This window comes from Myripristis murdjan, chromosome 8 (assembly GCF_902150065.1).
Source record: "Myripristis murdjan chromosome 8, fMyrMur1.1, whole genome shotgun sequence".
NCBI lineage: Eukaryota > Metazoa > Chordata > Actinopteri > Holocentriformes > Holocentridae > Myripristis > Myripristis murdjan.
The window spans coordinates 5,762,990-5,780,643 of NC_043987.1; the positions used below are offsets into that span (position 1 = coordinate 5,762,990).

At 44.0% G+C, this 17,654-nt stretch overlaps 1 protein-coding gene across 1 annotated transcript in view; it reads left to right on the forward strand.

The window, feature by feature from the left end:
* The window catches only part of ep300b (EP300 lysine acetyltransferase b), a 37,090-nt gene that overhangs the window by 7,907 nt on the left and 11,529 nt on the right, over window positions 1-17,654 (forward strand). The window contains 17 exon segments of the mRNA XM_030058199.1: window positions 1,297-1,621; window positions 2,161-2,274; window positions 3,282-3,524; window positions 4,072-4,177; window positions 4,728-4,856; window positions 5,095-5,212; window positions 5,383-5,566; window positions 7,094-7,171; window positions 7,283-7,368; window positions 7,642-7,794; window positions 9,421-9,975; window positions 11,427-11,675; window positions 11,789-11,987; window positions 12,561-12,679; window positions 15,291-15,530; window positions 15,959-16,047; window positions 17,221-17,301. Coding sequence (XP_029914059.1) covers window positions 1,297-1,621; window positions 2,161-2,274; window positions 3,282-3,524; window positions 4,072-4,177; window positions 4,728-4,856; window positions 5,095-5,212; window positions 5,383-5,566; window positions 7,094-7,171; window positions 7,283-7,368; window positions 7,642-7,794; window positions 9,421-9,975; window positions 11,427-11,675; window positions 11,789-11,987; window positions 12,561-12,679; window positions 15,291-15,530; window positions 15,959-16,047; window positions 17,221-17,301 — 3,068 coding nt within the window.

Sequence of the window (17,654 nt, forward strand, 5' to 3'; positions counted from 1 at the left end):
TTTGACCGTACAGTCATAGCTGTGTACAAAAATATTAGGCTGCTAGGCCCAGTATTATGTGAGATTTCAGCTTTCTGCCACATTATTCTTTTTGCTTCCTCACAACTGCTGAGAGAACACAGTTTATCTTTCAGTGTTGTTTGCTTGTTTTCTATTTGTCACATGCAATGTATCTGATGAAACTTGAGGGAATGATGCATCTCACTGTTGTGTTCACACCCTTTTAAATTACACTGACTTGGCAAAGAGGTGATCCTTTTATTTGACAGGGACTATGCATCTCACAATAGTTAAGTCATAGTTGGCTTATTGGCTAATTCGCATTCTCGGTGCCTGTTGATTATTTGTTTTTAATCCTGCCCTATGCGTAAATGAATGTATTGACCAGTGGGAGTTTTGCGTGGAGGGGCATCACTGACAAAACGACTCGACAGAATCTTAGCAGGTATTGGCAAATAATTAGGCATGCCCTTATTAGTTGGCCCATACAAGTTCAAAATAGGTCATTGTGATTGGCCTAGCACTGTTTCAACTGTTTAATGACATTCTGAGGCTGTATGCATTACTTATACTCATCTGTCATTCGACAGTAATTGAATACAGGCTTTTTTATGATTTTTAATGGAGAACAGGTCCGGTTCAATCCATCCTGTCGTCGAAGTGGTCTTGCTGTTTTTAATTTTCAGAATCACCGGGAGTGCGCCACAGTTTCATTTAGTTTCTTTCCAAACAGATCATTTTGAAAGAGTTTGATTATTGCATTCATTTTCACTCGGGTTTTGTCTGCTAAACAATTATATAGCTAGACATTTATTTCTCATGTGTTATGAGTTTCACAGCCAAAAGTTTTGAAAACAGTTCAATGTATTGGACAGAAATAGACTTTGCTACTTGTATGAAAACTTTTTTTTTTTTGTGAGAACCTCAGCATAAAGCACATATTTCCATATAATAACTGTGTTTGGATTAAAGAACTTATTTATTTACACATTGGTATCAGACAAGCAAAATGTTATACTTGGTGCTTCCTGACAATTTTAATGGTTGCTATGCCTTTTTTCACATGCTACATAAATTAGATTTTACTTACTAAAGCGAGTTGCACATGATATAGCAAATTAGTAGAAAGTCTTGATAAAATGCATTTTTGACCATCAGTCTCAATAGTAATCTTCTAGTCACACTGTTTCTAAATTGGCTATTGGAATCTGATCAGTGCTAAAAAAAAAAAAAAAAAAATCTCTGTAGGCTGACATCTGTCTGCCTCTACTTTACACCTTCTCTGTCTGTCCCCAGGCGTCCCAGCAGCAGCAGCAGCAGCAGCAGCAGCAGCCACCTGCAGCAGTGGGCGGTGTGTCGGTGGGCGGGGCAGCAGCAGTGGGAGGAGCCCAGGTCGGGCTTGGCGCCGTAGGGGCAGGTCCCGGCGCAGCGCCCCCTACGGCAGACCCTGAGAAGCGGAAGCTGATTCAGCAGCAGCTGGTGCTCTTGCTGCACGCGCACAAGTGCCAGCGCAGGGAGCAGGCCAACGGGGAGGTGCGGCAGTGCAACCTGCCCCACTGCCGCACCATGAAGAACGTGCTCAACCACATGACTCACTGCCAGGCTGGCAAGTCCTGCCAGGGTGAGCCTGTTGAATTACACTGATTACTGGTTTTACGGTGTGTGGTTTGCTTTCGTGAACGCCAGGCCCTGTTTAGAGTGTGTCTGCAGCAAATCCTTTTCTTGTTTATTTATTTATATGTTTTTTTGTTTGTTTGTTTGTTTTTTTGCTTGTACTTGTGCATTGTTTTCTATCCCTACTGGTTAGCCTCCCTGTTTGTCTGCATTATCAGAACGAGTTGTGCTCCCTGTAGTTAGCTGTTTTACTGTAATTTGTTCCTCCCCTGTGTGCTTGTTGAGTCTCCATCTGGACAGTTTTGTTGTCCTGAATGACTCATACTATCACTTTCTTAGAGTCTGGCTTCTTTCGCCTCCCTTTTGACTCCTTTGCTCTGTGTTTTTCTCTCCAATCCTTTCCGTCTTGTTATTTTTCTCCCTCCTTCACACTGTCACTATTTCTCATTTCACTTGTTCTGTCTCCTTGCCCTTCTTATCTTCTCTCTTTTTCTCCTGTCTTCCCTTTCCTCTAACGCTCTCCATTTCTGGCTGCTCTCCCCCCAGTGGCACACTGTGCCTCATCCAGACAGATCATCTCTCATTGGAAGAATTGCACGCGACACGACTGTCCCGTCTGCCTGCCGCTGAAGAACGCCGGAGACAAGAGGAACCAGCAATGTGAGTATTTCACACTCAGTGCGTGTGGGTGGGTGTGGCTGTCTGTGTGTCTGTCTTTAAGCAGTATGCATGCTCACTGCTCGTTGGATTGAATTATTACACATTCTTCTCAGCTAGAGTAGAGAGTAATGATTCAGAATAGAGTTAACACTTGTATATTGCTTGTGTCTGTGCCGATGTGCCTTTTTTATGTGGTGAGGATGATCACTCATGATCACTTTATCAATATATTTTGTAAATAAACTTTTGTGCTTTTACAATGTAGCCATTAGCCAGAACTAAAAAAATAATTCTGCAAGAGGCACTGACAAAAACTCTCAGTAGAGAAGAGGCGTGTCACCGATATATATATATATATATATATATATATACACACACACACACACACAGCCTTACAGCTTACATATGATGTTCCCAAGAGACACTGTGCAAAGCTGTTGCTCCTCACCTTTAACTTGTCATAAGTCGCTGTGAAAATGTGGACGACCAGTGTAATTTGGGCACAGTCCTAAGCAATAAGCAAAATGTGCTCACCTCAAGTTTGAATCATCAGATATGCTTGATTGCATAGTTTGTAGGGGTGTAATGATTTTGTGCCGAAACCGAAAAACATGATTCTGCACCCGTCAGTTTGGTGAATCATGCATGTGCAGTGGACTGTGAATTTATTTTCTAACCACGCTTTTAGCATGATGATCATTAAGTGAACACATTCATAACGTAGAACATTCAGCACTGCTTTTGATAAATAAAAATGTTAGTCCTAATAACTGACTTTTCCATGAGCCACTTGTAAAGGCTTTCTGTTGCTATTCTGCACAGAATTTTCAGGACTTTGGCACAAACCCCATTCAACCTGTGTTGAATCGTTTGTTTTAAATAGAAGAGGATTTGAATTCTGAGATGGTTCTGTTTTTGTTTTTTTTTGTTTTTGTTTTTCTCAAGCTGAACTGGTGATAGAACCCAGGCTGTGGCCTAAAATCCTTCCTCCTTGTTTTCTCCCACAGCTCTCCTCAGCAGTGCAGGGGTGAGCCTGGTCAACTCTTTAGGTTCAGGGGTTCCAGGGGGGCAGCCCAACACCCCAAACCTGAACCCTCCCAACCAGATTGACCCCAGCTCCATAGAGAGGGCCTACGCCGCCCTGGGCCTCACCTACCAGGGCAACCAGATGCCACAACAACCTCCACAGGCCAACATGCCCAACCAGAGCCTGCAGGGCCAGCCTGGTATAAGGACCCTGAACACCATGGGTCAGTCACTAATCCTGTTGTTTTGAATTGTTTTGTGTAGGTTTAATTGTGCTATAGACTTGTAATTTAATAGGAATTGGAATGATATTGAATGACAGTACTTAGTTTGAAGAGCAAACTAAGTATTAGCCTTTTATAAAAGATTTTAATGAGCCAGTGTTGCACACTTGTACAAAAACTTGCATGGAATTTTATTTATTCATTATTTATTTTCACATTTTATGTGTGTTTAATCAGTTGATAATATGTTTTGTGAATTAAAGCAGTAATGTTTGCCAGATTTATGATTTTAATTGAATAGGTCTGGTGTGTCACCCTGCCTTAAGAAGCTGCCAGCACACCCATCATAATTTCTGTATTTCAGTGGAAAGAGCTTAAGTCTTTTCTACACTGCTGAGAATAAAATTCTGCTGGAAATGCTATTTTTTCATATTACAATAGTTACATGTTAAATATTCATTGCTCAAAATATTCATATTGGTGTTGGCCCTCAAAAACCCATATTGGTTGAGCCTTGAAAGTAATGTAAGTCTCTCCGTCTGTCCAGGTGGAAACCCCATGGGAGTGAATGGCGGAGTCGGGGTGCAGCCCCCCAACCAGCAGTCAAACCTACTCCCAGACGCCATGTTGCACAACAGCATGAACGCACAGAGGTAGGACTGTCTTTAACAGGTCATAATTATTTCTCCAAGCCTTGGGAAGTCGGTCATGTAGCTGACAGAGCAGCTCATATTTAGTAGTTTGTTACTGTTGTGCTCTCTCTGCCTTGTGAACAGACTGGACAACAGCTGAAATTTGATCACCTCATTGACTCATTAGTGGTGAAGTTCATTCCTTGTCATCTAAAAAAAAGACTAGTGATTTTCGATTATCAGATCGTAGGTGACAATTCTTACATATAAGACAAAATGAAACCTTTTTGGAATAGTGGTAAAGCTCAGCTCAATTGGAATACAGTTATGTCGAATAAAAGATGACCTTTTTCCTTGCTAGAAAGAAGGACTGGATCTCCTGTGGGTGGTCAGGAGCCGCCATGCCCTGCCTCCTTGTCTCTGGCTGTCTAATTATCTTTTCCACATTTACTGGTGTAGACATTTCAAATAATAGGACATTAGTGAGGTCTTAAAAATTAAATCTGCGGTGCTGAACATCGTTGGTTCACTCTTTCCTTCCATCTCTTTCCACATCTGTCCTTCCCTGCAGTTTGATGAACGACGGTGTGGGAAACCTGGGCTCCATGCCTACAGCAACCCCTCCCTCGGCAGCCGGCATGAGGAAGTCTTGGCATGAAGACATCACACAGGACCTCCGCAACCATCTCGTCCACAAGCTGTGAGTGTGAAGCACACAAAGAAAAGCTCACCAGGGACGTGCACCACTGAAAAGAACTGATCATTGGTTCATTTTCTGTCTCAGTCCTTAATGCCAGCTACTCACAACTGTTCTCACTTGGCTTATGGCTTGGTGAACGATTTTGATGTAAGGCACAGTTGTATGTATGTCCTGATGGTTTACTGTGTATTTGCTTGTGTGTGTGTGTGTGCGCGTGCATGTGTGTGTGTATGAACAGCGTGCAAGCCATTTTCCCCACTCCAGACCCAGCTGCACTGAAGGACCGGAGGATGGAGAATTTGGTAGCTTATGCTCGAAAAGTAGAAGGGGACATGTACGAGTCAGCCAACAGCAGGGTAAGAAAATAACTCGTGTGCAAAGCACACAACATCGTGACATGACCATCAGTTTCCGGATCAAAGAATTCTATTTGTTTTTGCACTATTTGGATGCAACCCTTACTCTCTGGCTTTTTTATCCAATCTCTTTTCTCTCTCCTCCTCCTGTCATGCTGTGTCCCTGCCAGGCGGAGTACTACCACCTGCTGGCAGAGAAGATCTATAAGATCCAGAAGGAACTGGAGGAGAAGAGGAGGACACGGCTCCAGAAGCAGGGCATGATGCCCGGACAGCCTGGCATGCCCTCCTCGGGCCTCCCACAGGGGCCTCCCGGCATGGGACAGCCGCCCATGGCCCCCGGGCAACCTCCAAGTTAGTAAACATGCACTTAAGCCCTGCTCACACACTTGATGGCGTAGACATGGGCATGAATGCACACACACACGTACTGTTGGCATACAAATAATGAACACACACACAGTTGGATGCCAAGGTGTGGAAAGTTTGGAAAGGTGCAGAAAATGAATTTCATCATTCCCAAATCTGAAAAAGTGTGGTAATTGTATGGAAAGGTCTAATAAAGAATGTAGAAAATGTTTTTGTTCAGTCCCGCGACACACAACACCTTTTTCAGTCAAGCTGTAAACTGGTATACCACATAATTTCAAGTTTAGTTTTACTGAAAAATGGTCATGATATGGCCGCGCTAAAATTCATATTCCCTTTACACTAATTGGCATACATCAAATTAATCCCTGATCAAAATCTTCTAGGGAAATCGAGGTCACTGAAAAACAGACATGTGATATTTACATCTGTTTCGGGTAAGCCAATCACAAGTCGTCAGCTTTAAGTACAGTGAATACTAATTTGCTCCTATGTATCCTGAACAACATCAGAAGACCACCTTTGTGGAAGGAAGGAGCATTTGATAGAGCAGGTTGTTGGTGTGAAATTCAAATTTGAATGAGGTGTACGCAGAGAGATGAAAGCATCAATCAAAGTAGGAAAAGAAAGAAGTGATTTTTTGCAGACCAGCAATCCAACAAGTGATCTCTGGGCACACATTTGATACACATGAGAAAGCCAGGTGTGAACAATGACCACATTTACATGCACAACATATTCCTGTATTATTCGGAATATCCTCAATATTCCGGTTGCACACGTGTCATGTAAACACACACCGAACCCGATAAAGGTCATATTCTGGTTGGAGAAAATTCTGAATAAGATCCCTGGCATATACCTGTTCCAACCGGAATATTGTGCCATGTAAACACCTTAATCGGAAAATGCCCCGTACCGGAATATTCAGTTACGTCTGCGCATGCTCGATTCGCAGTGAATCCTGGGGTGTCTTTGTTGCTATGGTTACTGCAAGCGGAGAGAACGACATGGCGAACAGCAGCAAGAGTCAGCATTTTTGGAGTGAGGAGGAGACTGCAGTCTGCCTTCAGCTGATCAAAGACTTCAGTATCGGAGTATATCGATGGGAGAAAACACAGAAATAGTGACAGCTTCTTCTTCTGTATTTCCAGCAGACCAGATGCCTATAGGCGTACTGCTGCCCCCGCAGGTTGAGTGTTGCATTAAATAAGAGCAGGAATACACCGAAACACGGGAATATTGACCCGAATCGGAATATGGTGTTCATGTAAATGTAGTCATTGATTTGTCTCAACTGTCTGCTTGATTGGATCACCCAAGACATGTATAAAACCCTGTCTGAAAAGCACCAAACACAGATGTATGCAATATGGCCACGCCCCTTAAACATCTTTTTATTTTTTTAATTTATTTTAAGTCAAGTTCAACATTTATCGTTTTGCAGTTTGTGTTCAGTGATCTTAAAGACACAAAGTCTCTGATGTCTGTAAATCTTGTCAACCCTCTCAGATGGTCCTCATGCTGATCCATCCATGGTTCGACCCACTGGACCCAACCAGATGGTCAACAGGATGCAGAACCCAGGAGGTAAGTGTCTGACACACACACACACACACAGACACAGACACACCCAAGGGTAAACGTAATACTGTTATGATCACACACTCACACATTTAACGTTTCACTTTCATTTTCCAGGAATGAACCAGTTTAGTCAGATGGGGATGCAGTCGATGGGCCAGAGGTCGACCCCTCCTCTTCCTCTTGGTGCTCCAATGAATCAGGTCGGCATCGCTGCATTTCTCAAAGCTTAACTTTTTGTTTACAAATACTCTGTTCAGGAAAATTCCCATATAGATAAGTCTACAGAAAAATGATCCCCAAGCACTCAAAAGGTCAAAGACAATCCCATAGTGATCCAGTGTATCTGATATTTGAAGAGGGGAATCACTTCAAATTCAACAACTGTCATTTTTCCAACATCTTTATGCCTATGACTATTGGCTTTAGTTAATAAATCCCCTGTCTGATCCCCTGTCCAATTGTCCGATCTCCAGATGGGTATGGGAGCAGCGAGGATGGGTCAGCCCAATGTGGCTCAGCTACAAAACCAGTATCTCCCTCCAGGACAGTTTCCTGGGTCCAGTCCAAGTCTCAGCTCTGGCCCCGTTGGCATGAACCAACCAGGGGCTCAGGGAGGCATGCCACCGGTAAGGATGGAGTTTAAGAGTGTGTCAGCGCCTTTTAGAATGTAAAGATGAACATGGTCTCCAAGGGGAAATTGAGTCATTGCAACAGCAAAGAAAAAGCTATTAAAATACATGAATTTGAATGCATTTAATGGATTTATGGATGTTCAGATTTAGATTTATTTATGAATGGAATAGATTTGGGTTTTTTGAAGTCTGTTCCCATTATTCCAGTCACAGGAACTGGCGTAGAGGGGGATACCTCCAGGGTAAGCACTGGTTTAGTTACTACAGCGCAGGACCAATTAGTAACAGTGACTATAAAGTACCGCTTGAGTTTGAACAGTGAACCTTATGTATGGCCATATTCTCTTAGTTTAGTGGGTTTTGCACTGAAAGATGATTGATGAGTTTTTGACCTATAGACTTGAATTGAGCTGTGGTTGGCAAGACAAAAATATAACCTGACTGGAATAAAGGAAATAAACTTCAAAAACCCAAACATATTTCACATATTTACAAGTGTACAATCCAGTATGAGAAGTTTATGTCAGCATGCATTTTATGTATACGACTGTAGTGGTGAGGGTGAAGTGGCATGGCTGTGCTTTGAGTTAAGCTGCCTGCACACGGTCAGTTCAGTAGCTCTGCACTGCCTCTGCCACTGTTTGAGAGAGTGGTGCCGCCCAACCCTGCAGCAGCGCTACCTCTGGTGGGACACACGGCTTTCGAGGCGCATCCAGTCAGACTCAAAATGACAACAGCCAAAACTTAATGTTTTACATTATTTGCCATTAATTTTAAGTATTAAGTTAAGTAAGTATCATGACCTTGCCATTAGCCAAGCCATTGACTGTGAACGAAGACTCTGTGCCCAACGCAGCACAGCTCAGATAAAAAATCATGTGTGAGCACCTTAATGCACCTTAATGAGATGTTAGAAACCTGCATGATGTTGAAATGTTAGATAAATGCAGATTAAAATAGGCATTAATCCTTGGAGACGCTCAGTGTGAATCGATTCATAATAAATATAAACAAGGCACCAACTTGGACAAAGAAAATCGTCTTTGGAGTTATGAAGATAATTTCCTGACATTTTGAGAAATGGGTAACATCTCTTTATTGTCTTTATCTAGAGGTCTTAAACTGATTGCTCTAGCTTTTTGGCAGTCTTCCTTACTTAATGAATTAATTTCTGCAGTAATAGGCTTTGAAGAGAGTCTGATAAGAAAGGCAATGATGCGGCGTAGTCGGAAAGACTTGTTTCTGGAATTGGTTACTGCCAGAATCTTATTTTCCATGTCTCTGAGCTCCAACTTAGGTTGAGGTACGTTACACAACAAGACACAAGACTGGGCATATTATAATAATTGACTGAATTTTGAAGGTTTTATTTTGATGACTGAGAGATTGTGATCACCACGATGGCAGTGTATCATCACCAAGCCACGGTGATAACATTGCTGTTTCACAACGTCAAGAAGAAATCCCTACAGTCACAGCCCTAGCTCCATTGCAACTCCACATTGTTTTGTAGAGGAAGACATGTTTGCTGCTTTTACATGTTCATAGTTTTTACTTCTTTAGTAAGAAAAAGCAAAAGGAACGTCCTGTTTCTCTAACCTCCGTGTATCCCGTCTTTAGCAGAGCCAGATGTCTACACCGCCCTCCCTCCCAGCCAGCAGCCCTGCCTCCCAGTCAGGCTCTGCCGCCCCTGGAGCCCCTGGAAGCTCCATGGGGCCTGGTAGTGTAGGTGCCGTGCCTCCACCCAACTTGCCCCCGTCCTCCAACTCTGCCCAGCCCAACTCCCACCCTCACTGCCCACCCATCCGAACCAACTCTCCTTCGCCAGCGCGCAGCCTCACACCTCAGCCCCACCAGACGCCCCCCACGTTACCCGGCTCACAGACCCCACAGCCACAGACGCCCAACCCACCCCAGCTGCCCCCTCCACAGCCACCGCAACAGCAGCAGCAGCAACAACAACAACAGCAACAACAACAACAGCAGCAGCAGCAGCAACCACTGCAACAGCAACAAGCTTTGCAGCAGCAGCAGCCAATGAGCCAGGGGATGAACTCTGAGAAGACCAATCAGCTTCAGCAGCAGGTGCATGGGGGTGTGGCCTCCACGGGCCCCCAGGCTCAGTCAGTGCCTACCCAGAATGCTCATGTGCCATCGCAGCTCCCGCGAACCCCAGTGAGTAGATCTGCCTGCTTCTGAGCCCCTCCCTGGCCTCCTTCCTCTCCTCAGGCTTCTTTTGAGCTTTTGCTTTGCTCCACCAATACAAAACGGTTTTCACCCTGCTAACAGAGATGCCATGGAAATCACTGAAGGTTTCTGGGTTTGGGTTAAAATAAGGCCTTGAAATTTTAAAATGACCCATTATCACTGTGGGTCTTCTTTCTCCTATCGAATATATAGCCACCTTGTTGTTATTTCTTAGTTTTAACTTTCTAAATTTCCGTATTGGCCTGAACAACCACCTCCCTTGCCCTCTTTTTAGCCCCTCACGACTGCAGCTTCATTCAGAGCTACTCGGCAGTTACACATTGTGCAGAAAACGTATCCGAATTTCTGGTTATTTGCATCACTGTCACTGCAGTCAGCACTGAGGTGACAGAAAAGGTTGACTCAAAGCAGTCGTTTACCTTGTCACTTAAAGTCTGCAGCTTCACCACATTTCCGAATTGAGGGCCAGAGACAAAATAATCCAAGTAATCCAACAAGACTCTTGTGAGTGAAATGTATCCCTCCTTTCAATCCCAAAAATGCATTTTTTTTTTTTATACCTTAACTTTCAATTACGCGTAAGCAATCAACCATGAACCTGGAAGTAGGACTGACAGTTTGAGCTCTCAACTCCCTCTAGTGGTTATAAACAGCTTAGTGCAGCTTTAAGTGAAAGAAAATTATGAGGAAATATTTTAGGTAACGTATCTTGCATGTTAGGTCTAATATGCCGTTCATGAAAATAAATGAATAATCATTACTGAGCCACTGCCTGCCAAAGAGTGGGCGGGGCTTTTGCAAATTTAACATTCAAATGATTGGTTGATTTTTGATGAGGCCCTGTTGCAATAAAACAACTGGGCTCAATTCTGATTCACTTGTTTTTCTGGTCACATTATTTCCAGTACCACCAACAGCTTTTAACATCATTTCAATAAGTGGCAACACTGCAATATCAATGCCCAAATTAGAGAGAAAAAAAAACTTTTTTGTCTGTAAGCTTCCCCTGTAAAGCCCCAGTGGGGCTTTTAAATAAAAAAGCCTTAGATTGATCAGTATACCATAGCTCTCTCCATCTTAGCATCAACACTTTACATGCTGAGGAAAACCCTCTAGTGACTATTTGCATTGATAGGGTTGCAGTTTTAAAGGAGTGCTTTCTTGACTTGACAACAGTATGAATAAAAAAAAGAAGCCTCGGTGATATGATGTGATGTCCTTGAATTTCACGTCATCAAAACATCTTTCAATTAGACGTCCAAGTGAGTGTGGCCTGATAACACAGTGGAGAAACTAAGAACTAAACCGGCTAAGAACAGTTGGTTCTAATTTGAAACCGTTCAAAACCTCAGCCCCTCTCTCTCTCTCTCTCTCTCTCTCTCTCTCTCTCTCTCTCTCTCTCTCTCTCCATCCCACAGCTGTCTCAGAAGTCTTCTCTGACAGCCGATGGTCAGGTTTCCACTCCCGCATCGGTCGGTAGCAGCGCTGATCCCAGCTCCCAGCTCACCACAGCGGACGGCCCGGCTCCCAGCCAGGGAGAAGTAAAGATGGAGGTGAAGAAGCAGGAGGAAGAGGAAGACGAAGAGGCTGAAGCCCAGGGAGAGGGCAAGGCCTCAGGGAAGATGGGCAAGGGTCAGCCTGACATGAAGACTGAGGAGAAACCAGAGGTGGGCAAAATAAAAGTGAAATTAGGCCCAACTGGGTGTAACGTACACTTTGAGCTTTTTCAAAATGTGTTGTTGAGGAAATCATTGACGCTTGAGTTTAATGTCCTTTTTAGATAAAGAAAGAAAAGCCATCAGGAGATGGGTGTAAAGGTGAGCCCATGGACACGTCTTCGTCTTCCACTTCGTCGTCATCAGCAGCACCAAGCGAAGAGAGGAAGCCGGAGGTGAAGAAGGAGGCCAAAGAGGAAGAGGAAGGTTCAGGGTCAGCGGTCATCAACAGCTCCCCAGCCAGCGCTCAGCCCAAGAAGAAAAGTAAGCACACGACTTCACATCCTCACTCAACCAGCAGCTGTTCCCCATATAGACAGAAAACAGAGCGGGTTTTCTGTTTCGGGCATGACTCAAATCAGTCACTGCATCCCTTCCTCTGTTAACATAACCACCACTGCCGTCCTTTCCTCTTTATCTTTTATCACTTTCTTTCTCTTCCTGTCCTCTGTTGTCCCATTCTCTCCTCCCCTCTTCCAATTCTCCAACTTCACATTCTCCATCTCTTCATCTTTTCTCACTTGATACCCCAATCTTTTGCCATGCCGTGTCCCTTCTTCTCGCTTCCTTGTCTCCTCAAACTCTCTTCCTTTCCCTCCTCTACTATTTCCCTCACCCGCTTCCTTTCCATTTGTCTCACAACCATCTCTCCTCTCGTCCCAATTTTTGTTCTTCCCACCATGCCTTGCTCATTCACTCTGCTGCAAATATCACCAATCTCAACCTTGCTGCTTGCTCCATCTCCTTTCCCCTCTTTCCTTTTCTTGTCTTTGGCTCATCTTCCTCTCTGTCTCTTATTTACCCTCCTCCTCTCATTGCTACTTCTTGTTCTTCCAGTCTTTAAGCCGGAGGAGCTGCGCCAGGCCTTGATGCCTACCCTGGAGGCTCTGTACCGGCAGGACCCCGAGTCCCTTCCCTTCCGTCAGCCGGTGGACCCCCAGTTACTGGGAATACCCGTACGTATTCGAACTAGTAACAAAACTAACCTGGTAAGGGACTGCACTGGCTGCCATTTTGCTTCTGCTCCTTTAAAAACGTAGTTTTTTTGTTTGTTTGTTTGCTTCTTTGTCATAGTTGTCATTTTCTGTTTTGTTATGCATTCTCTGCCTTTTTTTGGATCTCTGAATTCATCTTTACTCCCAGCAAATTAGAGGTTGAGAGAATAAGATTTTGATTTGAGAGTTTGTGTGTGCGCCAAATTGTACTCATTTTTCTCTAAGTCCCCGCCAGCATAAAGAAATCATCAATTTCACAGCATAAATCAAAGCAATCTTATGAACAGTTTTTCTTTCCATTGATGTTAGAATGCTCAAGGATCTATATCTATCTATCTATGGATAGATAGATAGAGATATAGATAGATATAAAATACACACACACGCTGTTCTGGCCTCCTTGACTAAGATGCTCAATCTCTCTGCTCTTTGACAGCCGTGTTGTAACTTTTCAACACAACCCCTAATGCAGCCTTTATTTTTACCTCAGAAAAAAAAATTAACAAAAAAATCAATTTTCACTGAGCCGGCATTTGTGAATGCAAGTTTAATTGACCTTAAGGTCTCCCAAATAATGATTTTAAAAAAATTACATCATGACATTGTGAAACTGTAACATCCAGCAGCCTTTCACCATAGTTAATGGCCTTTTTATCTGTCTAAAATAGGACACCATAAATTTTATCAGACCCATGACACCACTCTGCATTTTGAGAGGGGAATTAATTAACTTGAAGGACCTGAGAAATGTTCATATGGCATTGCTTTGTTGTTATCACTCACTATAGATTGTTTGACATTTGTCCACGAGTAGCAATCGTACGCATTTCCAATTAACCAGATGCAGAGCTGAGATGGCGCACAACACAAAAGAAGATTGAAGCCTGCACGCTGCAATGGTCCCAACACACTTTTTTTGCGTGGCCGGATCGAAACGTGGTTTATCTCACAGTAAAAGTGAGCATCGGGCATTGTGGCGTGCAGGCTTTAATCTTCGTTCAAATGTTTTTTTCTTCCACCACATGCTTTTCAGGATGCTTATTTTTAGATTTTTCATTTTGAATTATGATTTTCGTAGTGGTCATCCTAGTATGTCATCCTAGCTTCCTAGTTCAGTTCCTCACCAGTAGTTAGTGCCGAGTCGGAGTTGGGTTGTGAGTAGAGCTGAGGCAATACCTGCACTGAAGCCGAATCAGAATCGACCACATGCGAAGATTCTGCATCTCCTCCAAAATTACCGCACAAATCTAGCCATAAACAGGAGAAATCATATTTTAGCTGTTGCAATTGTTGGCACAGCACAAACCTGGTAATCAGCCGCCCCAAGTTTCAGAACGACATGACATTATCAGAGGAGCGACGTTTACGTGACAGGCTATTGGCTCACCTCTCCTTCAGGAACCACAGTGATCCAGTGATGCAGCTTTCAGCCGTTTCCAGTTTTCCAACATTGGACTGTGATTTAGATTTTAATGCGTTATTTCTGTGATAGAAGAGGTTAAATAAACTTGGCTGTGTGGGTTGATGTGGTAAGCAACCTGCATCACTAGAGTGGTTCCCATTCAGGGATAAGGGTCTGTTTTCCTGTTTCTTGTTGCCATGGCGACACCGAGACGGACCCATGTCTTTGAAATCCACACCTCCTCCTTTTTTTTTTTTTCGGTTGAACCTCCAAAAGCGTCTCCTTCCCTCGTCCTTCCCTCAGCTCCGATTGTGTTTTCCTCTGAGAAGAAGCGGAGGGGAGGATAACTTTGGAGGCTCATCCGTCCCTTTTACTTTGGCTTCACTTCAGCGCTTTTACCTTGTCAATGCCGAGCGCCATGTTGCTAAAAAAGACTGTTTATGTTGGATCTCTTGACTCTTGTCTGTCGCTGCTCTCAGTTTTCTCTCGGTTTTGCACCCTGATCACCTCCCTGGCCTGAAAGCTCTTTGGGCTTTCAGACCATAGCACAGAACAGTAGCAATAAATGTGGGAGAGTTCTGAATTAGCGTGTTACATAAATAGTTCATAATCCTTAGAACATCACTGTGCTTTAGACCTAGTAGAACGTTAGATTGTCTGTTTCATCTGTAGCTAATTCCTGCCAGTCTCTGTAGTTTTTTCTGTGGTTTTATAAGCCTGCACGCATCGGGGACCACCCTGATGTGCGCAGGCCTGTTGGTCCCTGCTGTGCAGCGCAGACAGGGAGCAGACGCTAGAGTTAGGGTGCAAAGCGGAGAGCTGGAGGGGAGAAGCTGTCATGTCTCTCTGTCTGCACATGAACCCTCCTCTCTGCAGCGCTCAACAACATTGTCCCCCTGCACCCTCTTCTCTCCCCTGCTCTGGTCCCACCTGGTCGCCTGCCACGCCCTCCTCGCATCTTCACCCCGCTGCTGCAAAACCACAACGACGATGATGATGATGATGATGATGATGATGATGATGGTGGTGTTGTTGCTGGATGACCGAACCTGCTCACCGTCTCGCCAACCTTTTCCCCCCCCCACCATCCACCTCCAACCCCCCCTCATCTCCTGAACTTTTACCTTAACCCGCCGCTCGGATCCGGATCTCGCTCCGCCCCCAAATCAGGACTACTTTGACATCGTGAAGAACCCCATGGACCTGTCGACCATCAAGCGCAAGCTGGACACGGGGCAGTACCAGGAGCCGTGGCAGTACGTGGAAGACATCTGGCTGATGTTCAACAACGCCTGGCTGTACAACCGCAAGACGTCCCGCGTCTACAAGTACTGCTCCAAGCTGGCCGAGGTGTTCGAGTCCGAGATCGACCCTGTCATGCAGGGCCTGGGATACTGTTGCGGGAGGAAGGTGAGACCGCAAATGTTTGTGTGTGTGTGTGCTCTTGTATTTATGTCACGGTTCCCAGCCAGGAAACATTATGAAAAAGTTATTGTTTTGTTTTTTTATAGACTTGGATTTTTTTTTTTTTAGACAGTTAAGAAATAACATTAAACATCTGGGAAAACCGTGAAGTTTTAGCAACCTGAAATCTGTGGAAGAAAATTTGGAGGAGTAATTTGGACAAATGCAATTTTAAATGGGAAGACTACACTAAAATAGTACATGCTAAGTTGAGTTTTTCATTTGAGTTTAAATAGTCCTCACTATAAGCAAACCTTTAGTTGTATAGTGAACCTTATGGGATGCAAGTATTAAGTATTGCATGTTTTTATATGAATGAAATGAACAGGTTTCCTCATAACATTTCTTTTGTATCTTTATTCTTATTGTTGCAGCTTGAGTTTTCCCCCCAAACTCTATGCTGCTATGGAAAACAATTATGCACCATCCAACGCGACGCTGCTTATTTTAGCTACCAGAACAGGTAAGGGGCGTAGACACACTGAAACACTCACCTGCACACACACAGATCACGGGCCTAGAGCAAAGTCACTGTCATTTTTGATAGTTTGCAATCCAAGTTCACACGTAACAAGATCAAACCCTTTTTTAAGGTGTCTTATATTTTGCACAGTGGTGTTTTACAACATAGCATCAATCAATCAGTTCAATCACAGATGAGTCAGAATTTTAATTTGGCTTCAAACGGTTACCCTGGCACCATCTCCATCTTCATAATTCACCATTTTAATTTTCATTTTCTGTTTTCATTCATAAAGTGGGCTCCTGTCTTCTCCAGCAGTTCTTCTTTGTTTTGTGCGCCATTGTTTCCCACCGGGTGAATTCACATGTACAACACACGACGGTTTGCATTTGCTGATATTTGCCTGCGTACATGGGAAAAAGATTAAAAAAAAAAAAAAAAATGAAATGATGCTCCATTCTCACCACCAGAGGAAAGGTTCCCACTTTATAAATGAACTGAAAGGATGATGGGTCTCTGTTGCACTACCATTTTATTATTTTAATTTCCTCATTCACACTTTCATGTTTGGAGCCTCGTATCCTCACCCCCTTCCTCCTCCACAGCTCCTAGTGGTCTCTCATGTTGCTGTAATGTTGTTGTTGTTTACCACTGGACGTCTGACGCTAATCTTTGCTTTGCCTTGGCTCTCTGTCCTCTGTTGGTTGTTGTTCACATTCTGTCCATCCCTCCCTCCTCCATGTCCCCTCCCCTCTCCATCCCTCCATTGTCTTCGTCTGACCTGTAACGATTTATTTCACGCTTTTTTAATATTCATTTTGACCTCCCCCTCCCCTCCCTTCCCATCTCCCTTCTCCCCTTCCCTTCTTCCCTTCTCTCCCTCCTTTTTTAACGCTTGTGATGTCTGCATTGGCCTGCTTTGGTGTGACCAATCATCCACTCCGAAATTTACGCGCAAAATCAAAACACCCGCCCACACAAAAACCCTGCATCACGATTGGCTGCTGCCTCCTGGCGACGACCTACCTTGCCCTCTGCCTCCTCCTGTGTGCCCGCCCCCTGGCCTGTCCTGCCCTGCCCTGATTGGCGGCTGCTTCTTCGTGCCCTCTCTGTGATTGGCTGTGCTGTTGGCGAACGGTGTAGTTCACCAAAATATGGGCTTCTTGCTGACAGGTACCACTTCTGTGAGAAGTGTTTCAACGAAATCCAGGGCGAGAGCGTTTCCCTGGGAGACGACCCCTCCCAGCCTCAGACGTGAGTATCAGTGCGCACACACACACACACACACACACACACACACACGCCCTCTCTTGATAAAATCTCTCCCCTCTACACTCTACATTGTTACTCTAATAACTCTGATCTAGATAAACAATATAACATGGACATTTCTTGGATTTGGTCTTACATTATTTGATCCGGGCAGAAGTAAACAAAGATTTGACACATCAGCTGACAAAAACACCACGTAGCTGTCAAAGATCATGACTATTAAGACAGCTTAATTTTGATTTATAGAGGAGATAAAAGTCAGAATGTTTTTTCAATGTTGTTTTGGTAAATAATTTGCATTAAATGTGAAAGGTAAATAACTGAGGGTTAACCTG